Source organism: Delphinus delphis, chromosome 1 (genome assembly GCF_949987515.2).
Source record: "Delphinus delphis chromosome 1, mDelDel1.2, whole genome shotgun sequence".
Taxonomy (NCBI): domain Eukaryota; kingdom Metazoa; phylum Chordata; class Mammalia; order Artiodactyla; family Delphinidae; genus Delphinus; species Delphinus delphis.
The window spans coordinates 74842679-74858377 of NC_082683.1; the positions used below are offsets into that span (position 1 = coordinate 74842679).

General features: G+C 36.1%; 1 protein-coding gene across 1 annotated transcript in view; it reads right to left on the reverse strand.

The window, feature by feature from the left end:
- The window catches only part of COL24A1 (collagen type XXIV alpha 1 chain), a 392309-nt gene that overhangs the window by 20469 nt on the left and 356141 nt on the right, over positions 1–15699 (reverse strand). The window contains exons 52-55 of the mRNA XM_060024757.1: positions 14426–14479; positions 10040–10075; positions 5029–5064; positions 4898–4924 (exon numbers count right to left, since the gene is read on the reverse strand). Of these exons, the coding sequence (XP_059880740.1) occupies positions 4898–4924; positions 5029–5064; positions 10040–10075; positions 14426–14479 (153 nt within the window). The remainder of the gene's footprint in view (positions 1–4897; positions 4925–5028; positions 5065–10039; positions 10076–14425; positions 14480–15699) is intronic.

The following is a 15699-nucleotide window of genomic DNA, read 5'->3' on the forward strand; positions in this document are numbered from 1 at the left end:
TATGGCTGATTCATTTTGTTGTGCAACAGGGTCTAGCTCAGTATTGTGACGCAGTTATACTCCAATAAAGATATATTTTTTAAAAAAGGCAGGGGCTCAAACAGATATTTGTACACCTATGTTTATAGCAGCATTATTCACAGTAGAAAAAGGTGGAAGCAACCCAAGTGTCCATCTGGATAAACAAAATGTGGTATATACATACAATGGAAATTATTCAGCCTTAAAAAGGAAAGAAATTCTGACACATGCTACAACATGGATTAACCTTGAAGACATTATGCTAAGTGAAGAAAGCCAGACAAAAATGTTCAAATACTATATGCTTCCACTTATAGGAGGTATCTAGAGTAGTCAAATTGATAGAGAGATAGAAAGTAGAATGGTAGGTTTTTAGGGACTGGGGAAGGGAGGAGTGGGGAATTACTGTTTAATGGATCAGAGTTTCAGTCTTAGATGATGAAAAAAGTTCTAGAGATGACTGGTGGTGATAGTTGCACAGCGGTGTGAATGTACTTAATGCTACTGAAGAGTACACTTAAAGATGGTTAAAATGATACATTTTATGTATATTTTACCACAATTAAAAATAATAAGTAAATAAGTATGCTCATTATCCCTTACAGCTAACCATCCCACTTCTGGGAACAGGTCTTAGAGCTATTCCACAAAATACGTATATGGACAAGACATGCATACTGTTTGTATTAGGAAAAAGATTGGAAACAACACCACCCATGAATAGAGGACTGGATGGATGAATAAACTGTAGGATATTCTTAATTGAAATGACCATGGTTCGTTTTCTTTGAGAATGTGGCAATGAAGAATACAGTGACTTTTAGTAGATTAGTAGTGTAGCATTTGGTACTAGATTCAAGCTAAGGTACTAGCAATTTTAACCACCAACAGTACAAATGTCAACTCAATGAAAAAGGCAGGGTTTTTTCCCCCACAATAGGCATTAGAAAGAAAAGAATGTCATAAAACTCGGCTACTCATAAAATTTTTAATTCCTATAATGCCAGTGTATTCCCAAATCCTAGCTCATGCCTGGCACATAGTAGGCATTCAATTTGCTGAATTTATTTTTTCCCAAGGATAGCCTTTAGGGAGGGCAGGCCCATAGAGATGGTATTAAGATGATTTGCCTGGGAAGTCATTCAGCAACATCTAAGTGTCCCCACCTAAGTGTGAAACTCTCATTAGGTCCAATAAGGGAATCCAAAAGAAATACCTTCCTCCATGTACTCTAGTTAGAACATATTCTCACATGAAAATCGCTTAAGGTTTATAAAAACGTGCACCAAGAATAAGGAGTTACCAGGATTAGTGGGACAAATGAAAGAAATTAGGAGGATTCATTATACCTTGAGGGGACGTAATATTCACAGTTCCTTTCCAATTTATTTGAGTAAAATGCAGATCTAGTCTAGGCACCCCAGTACTTTAAGAAGTGTTATTTTCCAGCCATCTAAAATTTTAAGATCACTCGATGGTGAAAACATTTATGGGGTGGGAACTGATTTCAGGTCATGCACCTCTCCATGGTAGAGGAAATTGCTTGTTCTAGGGAACTAGGATGATACCCGCAGCTGCTGCAACCTCTCAATTCACCAATCCAGGTTTCACAGCTGACCCATTAACTGGTATCATTAAGTTGAAAATTCCTTATCTCATTTAATGATTTTCAATTTTTACTATTTCCACTCCCCACATCACACACACACACACACACACACACACACACACACACACACACACACACACACCCCCATACACCCATCCTTTAGCCCACCAACCATTTGTGGTTACCTTTGACATCCTGTTGTAATTTTTTTTTGGTCAGTTTCTAAATATCTTACCATGTGCACTGAGGTCTGGTCATCACCCTGATAATATCCTCAAATTCAAAAGCACCATCAATATATATTCCTTTTCCTGAAACATTGCTTTTTAGCTATTCTACTTTAGGAACTTGAGCAAGTTACTTATAGGTCTTAAAAAGAGGGGGCTGGACTAGGTTAGAGGTTTTCAAACTTTTTTTATCTTGACCCATAGTAATAAATACCTTTTTATATCATGATAAGGTTCACACAAACATATATTTAACTGAAAACGTTTACAAAACATGTTTTTCCCTACTAGTGGTGATATACTTATTATGTTTTTTTTAAATTGAAGTATAGTTGATTTACAATGTGTTAGTTTCAGATGTATAGCAAAGTGATTGTTATACATATTATAATCTATATCTCTATTTATATCTCTATTTATCTATTATATTTCAGATTCTTTTCCATTGTAGGTTATTACAAGATATTGAATATAGTTCTCTGTGCTGTACAGTAGGTCCTAGGGTGTTCTTTTTTTGTGCTTTTCTTAAAAATTGAGTAAAATTCACATAACATAAAATTCACCATTTTAGTCATTTTAAAGTATCCAGTTTATTGCTCTGGTAGATTCACTGTGTTGTGCAACCATTACCACTATTTAATTTCACAACATTTTCATCACCTCTAAAAGAAACCCTATACCCGTTAAACAGTCACTCCCCACATTTTTCTGTTTTAATTTCATTTCAAAAGAATGCTGAGACTCACCATGTTGATCTTATGATCCACCAACTAATGAGTGACAATTCAGTCTAAAATAATTACTAAATAATTACTAAGAAGACTTCTATCTCTAATTCTAATATGATCCTATTCCATTCTAGACATTATTTCCCTCCAAGTGAAGTCTTCTGGCTTGGAGGATTCCCACTGAAATTTTCTAAGAGTTGCAACTTGCCTGTTTGCATTTATTCATTCATTCAGTAGACACTTCTTAAGGGCTTGAATGGAAAAGAGATACAGAACACATTGCTTACCTTCAGAGAGTTCACAGTCTAATACATGGAAATGGGCATGAAAATAAATGAGTATGAATGAAGAAGGGGAAGTGATCAGTTCTATCTTGCAGTGCAACGAGGGGATGGAATTAAGAAGAGTTTCACAGAAGATATGATCATAGTTTGAGTTTAGAAGGAATATGTAGGTATTTTCTTATTGGCATGTAAACTTCTACTCTGAAAGTCTTTTTTTCAAGGCTACACTGCCACTTTCCTACAGTGGTCTCTGCAAGTCCCAGAAAGACAGTATAAAGAAACTGGGTTTCATACTGGCCAGGAACAAGGAAGACAGAAAGGAGAGAAAGGGAAGAAGGAAACAAAGAAACTAATGTTAGCTGAGTACCTATAATGTGTCAAGCACATATACTTTTTCATCTAATCCTCCTAATAATTCCTCAAAATATATATTCTTATCCACATTTTTCTCAGAGCAGAAACCTCTCACGTCCTAATTCATTTTGGCTGTAGAGGAACACATACAAACATTTTTCAAGTGAGAGAGGGATGCGGTGCCCCAAAATTTGGCACTTCAATGTGAAAGTTTTCACTAAACACCTCTAATTTGCCAATGATATATGACCTTTTAGAACTTGTTCTTTATTAGGAAAGCAGCTATGATATATCGAAGTCACTATAAGGTGAGAAGGCAACTGATGAGGGTTTTTCTAACCCATGCATTGTGAGGATCCAGGAGGAAAGGAAGAACAGAGAAGCGGAGAATAATCTAAAGATTTAAAAAAGGACATGCCCACTGATGTTCATGGCAGGGAAGGTTTCAATCCCCATCAGTCAGATGGCCAGAAAGGGGGAGTAATTTTTAAAAAATCATAGAGAAATAGGTGTCTTGTTTCCAAGGAGACCATCTTCCTGTGGCACTTTGCTTGAAAGTTACTCCTTGCCCTGATGAAAAGCTGAGGGGAATGAAGAGTTCCTGACCTGCTGGGAGTGGACCGCAGTGATCCACCAGGTAGAACTTTCAAAGATCCAAATGATACCAGAGAAGCATGTGGAAATAAGTAAGGCTTGGAAGGCATAGGACTGGCCATCTGTTTGGACAGTGTAGCCAACAGCGGATTTCCTTTAAGCAGGAAATCTGACCAAGGACCACTGCATTTGACCAGGATTCTGATTCTGCAGGAATGGGGCATGGGTGAGGTTGAAGATAGAAGGAGACCTTTTGTAGAAAGTAGGAAAACAAAGATATTACTGAGTAGCAGAGTGGATACAACGCATGAGAGAAACCAGTCTTGGAACATTGAGGCCAGGAGATGATAGCTGATAATGAAGTAACGGAAGTATCACCTCAAAGATAGAAGTAGCAAGTTTTGGGTTGTGATTGGTCACGAGCAAATACATGAGAAGTTCCAGGGCTTCTATGGCCAGCAGCAAGTGAGAAGAGTTCATGTAAAGGCTAAAAAGTGTATAACTCTGGTTGGCAAAAAAGAACATTTGAAAAAGGAGAGCTAGGACCCAGAAACAGGAAGAAATGGAGGGAGTTAGTATTTTGGAGCATTAATTATGTCAGACATTGTGCTGAGTACTTTACTTCTTATTTAAAACTCAAATCCACCCAAGAAAGTAAGAGATACCATCCTCATTTTATAGACAAGAACTCTGAGGCTTGGATTTCAAGTGTTATTATAGTTGGGAAGATTCTATATCAGATTAACAAAAGGAACAGAGGTAGGCAATACGGATACCTTTTAACAGGGAGTTAATAGAAGAAGCTTTAAAAAATTACTTTTTTTTTTTTTTTCTTTTGTGGTACACGGGCGTCTCACTGTTGTGGCCTCTCCCGTTGCAGAGCACAGGCTCCGGACGCGCAGGCTCAGCGGCCATGGCTCACGGGCCCAGCCGCTCCGCGGCACGTGGGATCTTCCCGGACTGGGGCACAAACCCATGTCCCCTGCATCGGCAGGCGGACTCTCAACCACTGTGCCACCAGGGAAGCCCTAAAAAATTATCTTATACTAAGATAAAATAAACAAAACCAAGAAAACTTACTCTTGGGCCTGATGCTCCAGGTGGACCCTATAACATAAAAAGATTTTTAAAGTATTTATTAAGTAGATATCTCAAACCAAGCAGGCATATAAGCATCAATGGTAAACAGATATAAATGTAAATAAACTCACTGGAGGCCCTGGTTGACCTCTCGGTCCTTGGGGACCCTAGAAGAAATGGAGACAAAGCACAATATGTATATACAATGCTTTTGGTTTGGTATAAACAAGTTGACTAAGATTCAGCTGCTATCATTGCCTTTTCATATGAGGCAAGTGATAGGATTCAAAGTTATTTTAGTATTTTGAAGTAATATGTTCTTGAACTCAGCTGTCACCCACATTCATCAACGAGCTGAATATATACTCTCATGTTTTGTTGATATTACTAGAAACTAAATTTATTCATTTTAATAAACTTATAAATGTAACATTTAACAATGTTAATTCTATTTTTCCTGTTATTTCTATCTACCATACAACTAATTGTAAAAAATGGAAACTTCAGTGTCCTTAGACATCTCCTTCTCCTTCAACATCCACCTATAATTTGGTTACCCACTACTGTTGATTTGACCTCCAAATCTTCCCAAAATACTACTACTCCATCCTCACAGCAACTCTCTTAGTTTAGTGCTGATCATGTGCTATGGACTAAATGTTTGTGTCCCCTCCTACATGCATATATTGAAGCCCTAATCTCCAGTGTGATGATATTTAGAGGTGGGGTCTTTGGGAGCTAATTAAATCATTGGAGCCTTTGTGAGTGGTAGTGCCCTTATAAGAAGAGACACGAGAGAGATGCTCTCTCTCTACCATGTGAGGTTATAGCAAGAAGGCAGCTAGCTATCTGCAAACCAGGTAGAGGACCCTCATTATATATGGAATCTGTGAGCACCTTAACCTTGGATTTCCCAGTCTCCAGTACTATGAAAAATAAATATTTTTTTTTTGCCCACAGCAATTTGTTATAGGAGCCCCAGCTGACTAAGATATCATGCTGTGCCTGGACTCCTAATTTGACTTACTGACTTTCTTCTCTCTACTATGCTAACTACATTCTACGTATAAAATGGAAATCTAATCATATCATTATTTAATTAAAATCATTCAATGGCTTTTTACTGTTTAGTGGATAAAGTATAAACTTCTTTTCAGTGACAGATACCATTTACTGAGAGCTCACTATGTGTCAAGCTGTGTGCTCATTTATTAGAACTCACTGTATGCCAAGTTGTATGCTATATTTCTACTTCACAGTTAAGAAAATGGAATGGCTAAGTAACCAGCAAGTAAAGGGCAGAGATAGGATTAAAATCCAAGTCAGTTAAATACAAAAGTATATGTTCTAAGTCAATATGCACCCCTGCCTCTTCTTCAAGGTCTGGGCCTTATTTCCACTTACTCTCCCCAACCCATCCTACACTCCCATCTGTAACCAACCACTTGCAGATCTCTGAATCATCCAAATTCTTTCACACATGAATTCTCCCGCATGTGCTATTTCCTCGACCAGGAATGCTTCTCCTTACCTTTTCTATCTATTCAATTCCCATTCCTCTTCCAATACTTCTTTAAAACTATATACCCACCTTGCCACCTTCTTCTTCAACTAACCACTTCTGCATTCCATAGTACATAACAAATAGGAAAGTCCCTACAGACCTTTAAAAGTGTCTTAGTCATCCTCTCATTTTCTGGAACAGGAATAGTGCCTAATACATAGTAGGTGTTCAAAGATTGGTAACGAATGAATGAATAATGTTTAAATTAACTAGTACTGATTTAGAAATTAGAATAGTTGAAAGGTATATAGTAAAATGTGAAAAGTTATGCTGACATTTTTCAAAACGAAACAACAGTAATCACTGTTAAGAATGCTCAAAATTTAACTTACTGGATGGTCAATTGAATGTTAAGACTACACCGAGTCAAATTCAGATTATGGTTAAAAGACGGCAAAGCAAAATTTATCTTCAACTGAGTTTTGAATAATGTTAATGCTATGCTTGACTTAAGTATCTTATTGCCAAAGCTGTTGATTCTAAATATACTGTGACAATAAGAACAAACAACACACAGTAACTTGAAAAGGATAGAGTACTCCAACACCATGCCTGCTGGACATTTCTTAGTTTGCCTGGTTTATGATTATAGGTTAAAGCAGAAAATGCATCAGACTTTTACCTCAGAAGTGGCATGGCAAGTTAGGGAGATTTCATGTTGGAGACAGCCTTTTAAATATACAGAGGCTCGGTCTTCCCCGGTGGCGCAGTGGTTGAGAATCTGCCTGCCAATGCAGGGGATACGGGTTCGAGCCCTGGTCTGGGAAGATCCCACATGCCGCGGAACAACTGGGCCCGTGAGCCACAATTACTGAGCCTGCGCGTCTGGAGCCTGTGCTCCGCAACAAGAGAGGCCGCGACAGTGAGAGGCCCGCGCACCGCGATGAAGAGTGGCCCCCCGCTTGCCACAACTAGAGAAAGCCCTCGCACAGAAACGAAGACCCAACACAGCCAAAAATAAATAAATAAATTTAAATATACAGAGGCTCAGGAGTGAAATTGGCTGAGTAAGTTTCTCCATTTTGGATCAGCATTGTAAAAATAAACAGTTGACATTTTACTCTACTTAGCATATTTCTGACATTTGCAAAATCTCACTGAAGGTTCAGTACAAAATATCTACCTTATCTTTGACTGTGAAAAAGCATTTTGTCATAGAAAGAAGAAACTGTTTTTACTGAGTTCACTTCAGCTTGTTACCCAGAACGAGTCAGATCATCACAAATATGATAAAATGAAATACTTCAACCCAAACAAGACAGGACAGGACAACCCCAGTGAAGCAAATGCATAGAATAAGGCCAAGTAAAACAAAATATTATTCCAACAATATAGTATTTATTCTTTTTTATTCTTCTACCTAACCCACCACTAAGGAAAAGTGATTCACTCTCCCTAGATATTATATAAACAAGTATATAAAGAAGGTTATCATACAGTTTATAATAAGACTGCAATTGTCTATGTTAATTTCCTATAGGGGAACCAAATTAATGTGAATGGCTATAGTGGTTATTTGGCTGTAGTGAAAGCACTACCTTTGAAAATAGACTGTCTCTCCATTTAATCCCACAATTCCCATATGATCCTTCAAAAGTAACATATTTTTTTCATTAAATTTGAAAAATACTGGTAAGTGTATGTCCTTAAACCTGACTGTGTTAGACTTTGCCTTTACATAAATGCAATCTTTAGTTTCAGGATCTTTACTTTAGGCTGGCTTATGTACAGAGAGCTTCCCTTTCCTCATTCTTAAACTGAGAAGCTTGCACGGTAGATGCTTAGCAGCATCCCTGGTCTCTGCACACTAGATGCCACTAGCAACCTTTCCCTTTTCTCCAGTTGTGACAACCAAAAATGTCTCCACACATTGCCAAATGTCTCCTGGGAGGGGGAGCAAAATGGCTCCTGGTTGAGAACCACTGGTTTAGAGGGTTTAATTGGGAGTTTAGTAATATTAAATAAGATTTATTATTAGACAGTAATGTGATTAAGATGGAATGAGTGAATTCATGAGTTATGCCCTATAAGCCCTAGGGGATAACTGCATATCAGGAATCCATTCATGTGGAATCTGTATGTGGGCTGCTCTTAAAGTAGGTGAAGGATGTGTACATACCATCTTCCTTACCCAAGTTGCTCCTAACCCTTATTTTCTGAGAGGTACTATGATTAATAGAAAAGCACAGTAGCCTGGGATTTGGAAGATCTGGGCTCTGGTCTTATCTCTGTACCTAATTAGCTGCATGTCCTTGAGGGAGCTGCTGCACATATGGATCTCAGATATCTCGAGTGTAACATAATAGGTGTGGTGAAGGTAATCTCCAAGATTCACTTTAGAACTGTGATTTTCAAGCCTTTTATCATTTTTCTTCTTAATGTTTTGTATCTGGAGAAAGAAGGTCACATACGTGTACAAATAGGGAATTTTTTTCACATGAAATGCTTGTGACAGCCATTGTCATAGGCACTCGAGGTTTCCTATCTTGATGGAGCTTACGTTCTAGCCACAGTACTTGGAGAGGATAGGTCAGGGAGGCAGTTGGAGACAGGTATGGAATATGGGTTAATTCCAAGCCTCCCTATTTTTTCTTTTCCCTTTCCACTTCTCCTGCGGGAGCAGGGGGTGGGGGGGTGGGGGCATATAGCTTCACTGTGTGCAAACATCCTTGCTTCCTGTTAAGTAAGTCTGCTGAGAAAATATAAGGGACACATTGCTGCAAATTAAACACATCTATTTTAATACCCTTTGAGGATTCTTAGGCTATCTGAAATCACATAAATTTCCTTCCTCAGCAAACTAATATAACTATAATTTACTCTGAGCCCCAAGCTTACCCTATGGTGAAAAGCAAAGATCTCAGCTGTCACTATATAATATCATGACCTTTTAAGCAAGACTTTAATGCTATCTTCAAGTTTATTCCTATATGCCTTCTATATTTGGTTTCAGTACCCCTCATTTCACTCCATGCATGCCCTCTGTTTATGACTGCTGCTTTAATAAGTTCTGCTGGGACAGTGGCCCCTTTACAAAATATCTTCTTTAACTTGGAAGAAATGACATCCAAGAAAAATAGGAAATAGTGCCAGTGTAAGCCATTTAGTCCTGAAAATGCTGTGTACCTTTTGCCCATCCTCTCACCATTGTTTCCAGTTGGCTGAAATATACAACTAATGATTTGCTTCTGCTTTGCAGCCCTCTTGGGTGCTGACGGGATCTAGTGGTATATATCTAAAGTGACTTGACAGTCCTCCTGTTCTGGCACCGGTGAAGAAGGCTCACACCTCCTCTCCTGATGCCTGAGAAGGCAAATATTCAACTTCACACAGTGATTTGGAAAGAATGTGACTGACAGATTCTTCAACATGTTTAGGGCTTATCAGGTTTCACTGCAATATACCATATAGGTTAGTTCTACATATAGGTTAGTTTTCTTCCTGAAAACTGTAATTTTATTTTCATTCCACAAGTATCAGGGACATAATAATGAAAAAATCAAAAAAGGTCCTTGTTTTCATAGAGCTTATAACCTAGTGACCAGTGATACTATTACCACAAATTTAGTTAAACTTACAGTTTCACCTCTAAAGCCTTTTTCACCTCTGGGTCCCTGAAAGAAAAAAAAAAATGTTAGTTTAGTGTTGTTGATAGTTATTTATCAAATGTAATTGAGGCTGTATCCAGAAACATGATAATTTCTGTTCGGTTTTTTCCTATCTAGCAAGACCTGTTTAGTTAAAGTTATATAAATTCTGATTTTCCTAAGTTAAAGCAAAACAAATACAATCTACTGACTCACCATGTCTGTTTTGCTATGCCTAGTTCCACCTTAAAGTGAGGGTTATGCTACTTATTCATTCAGTTAAGTCAAAACAGCTGATCTGACAATCAAAGGCAAAATAATTTAGAAAGAAAATTAAGAAAGTTAAATTCTTCTAATATTTGTTTCTCTCAGCCTTTGAAAAACCCTGCTTCCAGGGTGGTTTCCTCCTTCTCTTTTATCTTCTTTTTTTAAATTTCTCCTGAGCTATATCCCATAAATTTTGATACGTTGTGTATACAGTTTCAGTCAATTCAAAATATTTTCTAACTTTCTTTGAGACACTCTGGTCCTTGAATTATTTAGAAGTGTGAGGTTTAATTTTCAAGTGTTTGGGGATTTTCCTATTATCTTTCTAGTTTATTGATTCTTAGTTTAATTCTGTTATGGCCAGAGAATATACCTTACATGACTTCTGTTATTTTAAGTTTAGTAAAATTTGTTTTATGATCTAAAATATGGTTTATTTCAGTGAATGTTTCATGTGCACTTGAAGACAATGTGAACTCTGCTGTTGCTGGATGTCACTACTGTTATTCCTGTTAATATTTTCATGTTCCTTGTGGAAATTGTGTATTTATTAAAAAATGAGATAACACTACTCATCTTTTCTGTAACCTGAATTTGCACCTTCAAAATATTAATGCTTTTCTATATCAATCTACAATTCCCACCTAACCATAATGCTTACCAGTATTTTAAAAAGTATGATATTTTAAATGAATTGCCTATTAAATTTTTTTCCAATTTTTGTCATGATAAACAGCACTGTGATAAATATCCTTGCACTCTTAAAAATTTTTGATAAAAATTGTCCTCCAGAAAGTTTGTTTGAAATTGCATTCACACTTGCAATATATGGGAGTGCATGTTTCTTCTGATACATGCTATGATGTACTATCACTTTTTGTTAATCTTGCAGGCTAAAAATACTGTTTCATTATTATTCACTATATTACTTCTTTTGTGTTTCCTATCTTGTCCTTAATTCATTTCAAACTACTATATCAACTTTAAAAAGCTGAGTTTTAAGATATCTTTACAGAACTTTTTTTATGCCCTCCTCCACCTCCAATCCAGTATTAACAACGTGGTACATATCGCTTCATACTTTTTTTCTAATCAGATATTGACACGTGTATTTACATGTGTATGGGGTGATTGGTCATTTTTTATAATGTTAATATCATATACTCTTCTACGCATCATATTTTTCACGCTTAATAATACATCATGAAACAACTGCAAGTCAGCCAAACTAGATACAAATAATTATTTTTAATAGTTGCATTAATATCCCACAAAGTGGATAGATCAGAGTTTACTCAACCATTCCTCTACAGATGAGCATTCATGTGATTTCATACTTTTTTTTTTTTTTTTTTGCCATTACAAACAGTGCTGTGAAAAAAAGCTTTGTAAAATTTCCCTAGTGTATTGGGTACTTTTATTTATATGGGACAAATTCCTCAAAGTGGAACTGCTTGGTCATAGGGTATAGGTACATATATTTTAACAAATACCTTTCCATAAAGGCTGTAATTCACATTTCTATTAGTGATAAACAAAAATACCTTTCTTCCTACAGCCCTTTCTGAGAGGTTAGATGTAATATCTCATTATTACCTTAATTTGCATTTCTCTGACTAAAAGTTAGGAGACTGGTTTTTCAAATAATTACTGACCTTTTGCATTTATTCTTCAATTCTCTACTAAATTTTCTTTTTCATACCAATTTGTAAAGCTCTTTATATTACCCATTATATGGTATATGCTTTGCAATTACTTTTTCTCAATTATATTAGTTTTACTTATGGAATCTTTTGCCATAAAAATTAAAAATTTTCAAGCATTCAAATATGTCTTCTGTTCTTTTATAGTTTTCACATTTCCTATCTTATATAAAAGGTCTCCCCAACCCTTAAGCTATACTTTAGTTTCCTAGATGATTTTTCTGAGATTTTTAATTGCTTTTCTTTCTTTTTTTTTTTTAACAAAGTCTTTGAAAGTTCATCTGAGATTTTTAAAAAATTGGGTGAAATAGGGTTACAATTTCTTATAGCAGTAGTAAGACTAAAAGGAATTTTGTCTCCCTTCCCTATCACTGTTATAGGAATGGGTGTGTGGCTGATGAATAGACGTGAGGAAAAAAAATGTAAATGGAGACTTATAGAAAAAGTTTTATTTTTCCCAAGACAAGGGATACAGTTCACTTTTTCACTTTGGATAATCGTATCTAGATGTGATTCCTGAGAAATTGTAGTCATTTGCCCTAAGCCTAATTATAAAGATAGCATTCAGGATGGCAGAGCAGATGTATGGAAATAGTCTTGGATAACATGATTAAGTCGCCAAATTAACCAAATCTGAAGCCCTTCCTAACTCTGGGATTCCCATAATGAGATAGACGTTTCCTTATTGTTAATGCCAGTTTGATTCAGGGTTCCTATTACTTGCAGTCCAAATCATCCTAACTGATATACCATTTTCATTGTAATTAAATTCCTATTTAGTCTGAGATCTAATTCTGGGCTCTAGCCTGTTACAATGATCTATTCTTTGTACTAACACATAGTGTCATTTACAAAGACTCTGAAGTAATGTTTTCCTTTTTGGAAAAGCAAGTCCTCCATCCCCCACCACTATTTTTTTCCACAGTGTGTTTTGGCCATTCTCAAATTCTTATTCTTTCATAGTGAGCTTTCCTTAGAAGTTTCTTCTTAGAATAGAAAAAATAGATGGAAAAAATTTGATGTACATGCTGAGCATTATAAGGGCCTTTAAGAACTATCTGTAAACAAAGCACAGTAAGATATTTTAACTGAGCCATTTCTTTATCATATTTTCCTTAACCAATTAATATTTCACATTTTTGACAGAGGAGAACAATCATTCCATAATCAGAACAGTATGTGTTCCTTAGCTTGCTGAAGAACCAACCACCCACTGAAATATGAGATTTCTCCCACTTATAACCTCCCTCTTAGACTATATAGCTCTGAGTGGTAAATGCTGCAAATCTAGAGACATACTGAGTTACACATTTCATTTTTTTAAATTAAATAGCCAGAAACTTTGGTGGTGAATTCTTCTCTAAATTTATCAATGAGAACAGTGATACTTAATGTTTGAAACATTCTCTTTTATATTTTAAAACTCTGTGTCTATAGACACAACACTTTCAAATGATTCAAAATACTGATTCCCTGCAGAGAATGAATCTTTCCTTTCCAAGCCTCAGTTTTCCTCTTGTATGTTTATACTACTGTTAGTATTGTAAAACCCTCCTGTGACCACCTCACTGTCTTATTTCTGTTTTATTTCATAGCAAGATTCCCTAAGGCCCTGGCATATGTTAACTCTCTCAGTTTCCTCTCCAGACATAGCTTGAATGGAGTGGAAAGAGCACTGCTCTTGAAGTAGGAAATATCATCTATATGATTCACTACCTGTATTATCTTAAATAACTAGGTGAACTACTATAAATGTCATCTGTTTCCTTATGTCTTGAATGCAAATAATCATACCTACTCCAAAAGTTTGAGAAAAGTTATTAAATATTTTTATTTACTTCCTTCCTCACTGAAAGCTGTACTCCGTCTTCCACTGCAATGTATTCTCTTAAAGATCACGGTTAGCTACTCCTTTCTCGAAACTGAGCTTAACCTTGTGCTTTTCTGGTTTTCCTGCTCTTCCCACCAACTATTTCATCCCTTTATTGTGGGCACTTCCAAAGACTCAAATCTTGGCTGCATGCGTACCTTTTCTTATTCTCCCTCTTTCAGAAAATGGATTCTTTCTGTTGCTTTAGTGATCACCCCTGTGCTTATAATGCTCAACCCCTCCTCCTCCACCCAGTGCTACTTTCCTTTCTCAACTCCAGTTAAGTGCGTACCTCACTCTGTACACCTTTTCATTACATTAGATTTCTAAGTTCTCAAGAATAACCTTCCAGATGAAAATGTACATCTGTTTTTATCCTTGCTTCTCAAATACCCAGGGTGATCCCTTGTGGATTACTCTAGAATAGGATTAAGTAAAAAAAAAAAAAAATATATATATATATATATATATATATATATATATATATATATATATATATAAAAGGAAAAAAAAAAACCTGTATTGTGACAAACTTACAGTTCTACCTGTTGGGCCCATTATACCTTCTCTGCCAAGGGGGCCAGTGTTTCCCTGTTGGGGTTAAAAAAAAAAAGAAAACAGTCAGTCTCAATGCCAGTATAATTCAGGAAAATTCTAGAAAATTTCTTGCACAATGGCAAAATAGTCCATGTCCACATAATTCCAGTTTTTATTACAAAATCTTATGTTATTGGCAGAAATCATAGTAATTTTGATTTGATGCAATTCTGCATATTATTATGGTTTCCCATGAGGAGAATTAATCTCTAATTTCTAACAAACTGATAAATCAGCATTACAATTTTTATGTGGTGATAGCTTCAGTGGTGCCATTTTATATATGTGTCATTGCATAACAAATGCAATTACTTTATGTAACAAAGACTATGTAGAGTCATGGACAAAATTTTGAATAAATTTATTTATAGATGTTGAACAAGCAGATATTTGGGTGACATGTAGCATGGAATTGAGAGAAATTATGGGAAAGAACCAGAGGGCATCATTTGTGACCAGTTAAACTTCTGGCTTCTTCATCAGTAAAATAAGAATGCCTACTTCACAGGGCCATTGTGAGAACTAAATGTGAAAAACAGTTTTGAAAGTGTAAGCTGCTATTTGATTATGAAGGTAACCTTGAATAAGCTGGATCTCTGGTCAACTCCTCCCAAACTAAAAATGGAGCCTGTCATTTCTTAATGAATACAAAATACATGTTTTAGTTATTTTCCCTCAACCTCCACCCCTGCTACCACTAGCTTCAAATTTCAATGTTTCTAGCTCCACTTAACGTGGCATATATAAATGTGGCTATCTAACAGGCTTTCTCTTTGTCCAGCTCCTGCCAAGATACAGAAAATACTCAGTGGAGATAATTATAATGCCATTCAGTCTATTGACAAATAGCTTTAAGATTAAGTTGGCTTAGAATGAGAGAAATTACCTGATACTCTAAAAAGTAAATCTAATGAAAGCACTTTTAAATATGAAGATCTACTTTAAGTGATAATTTTTAAATATGGTTCCCAAATCACAAAGGTCCACAATCAAGAGGCTTGATTTCTTATCCTAATCAAATATATCCTCTAGATTGGCTTATTACTGGGAAAAAAAAAAAGCCAAGAAAGTGTCAGTCTAATAAATTTGACCATGATCTAACTCTCTGAAATAATGATGTGTACATATTATTCAGTCAGTCAGATGTGGATTCAAATTCCAGCTCCTCTACATACTAGCCACATATGACTTTCAGCAAATTACCTTTCAGAGAT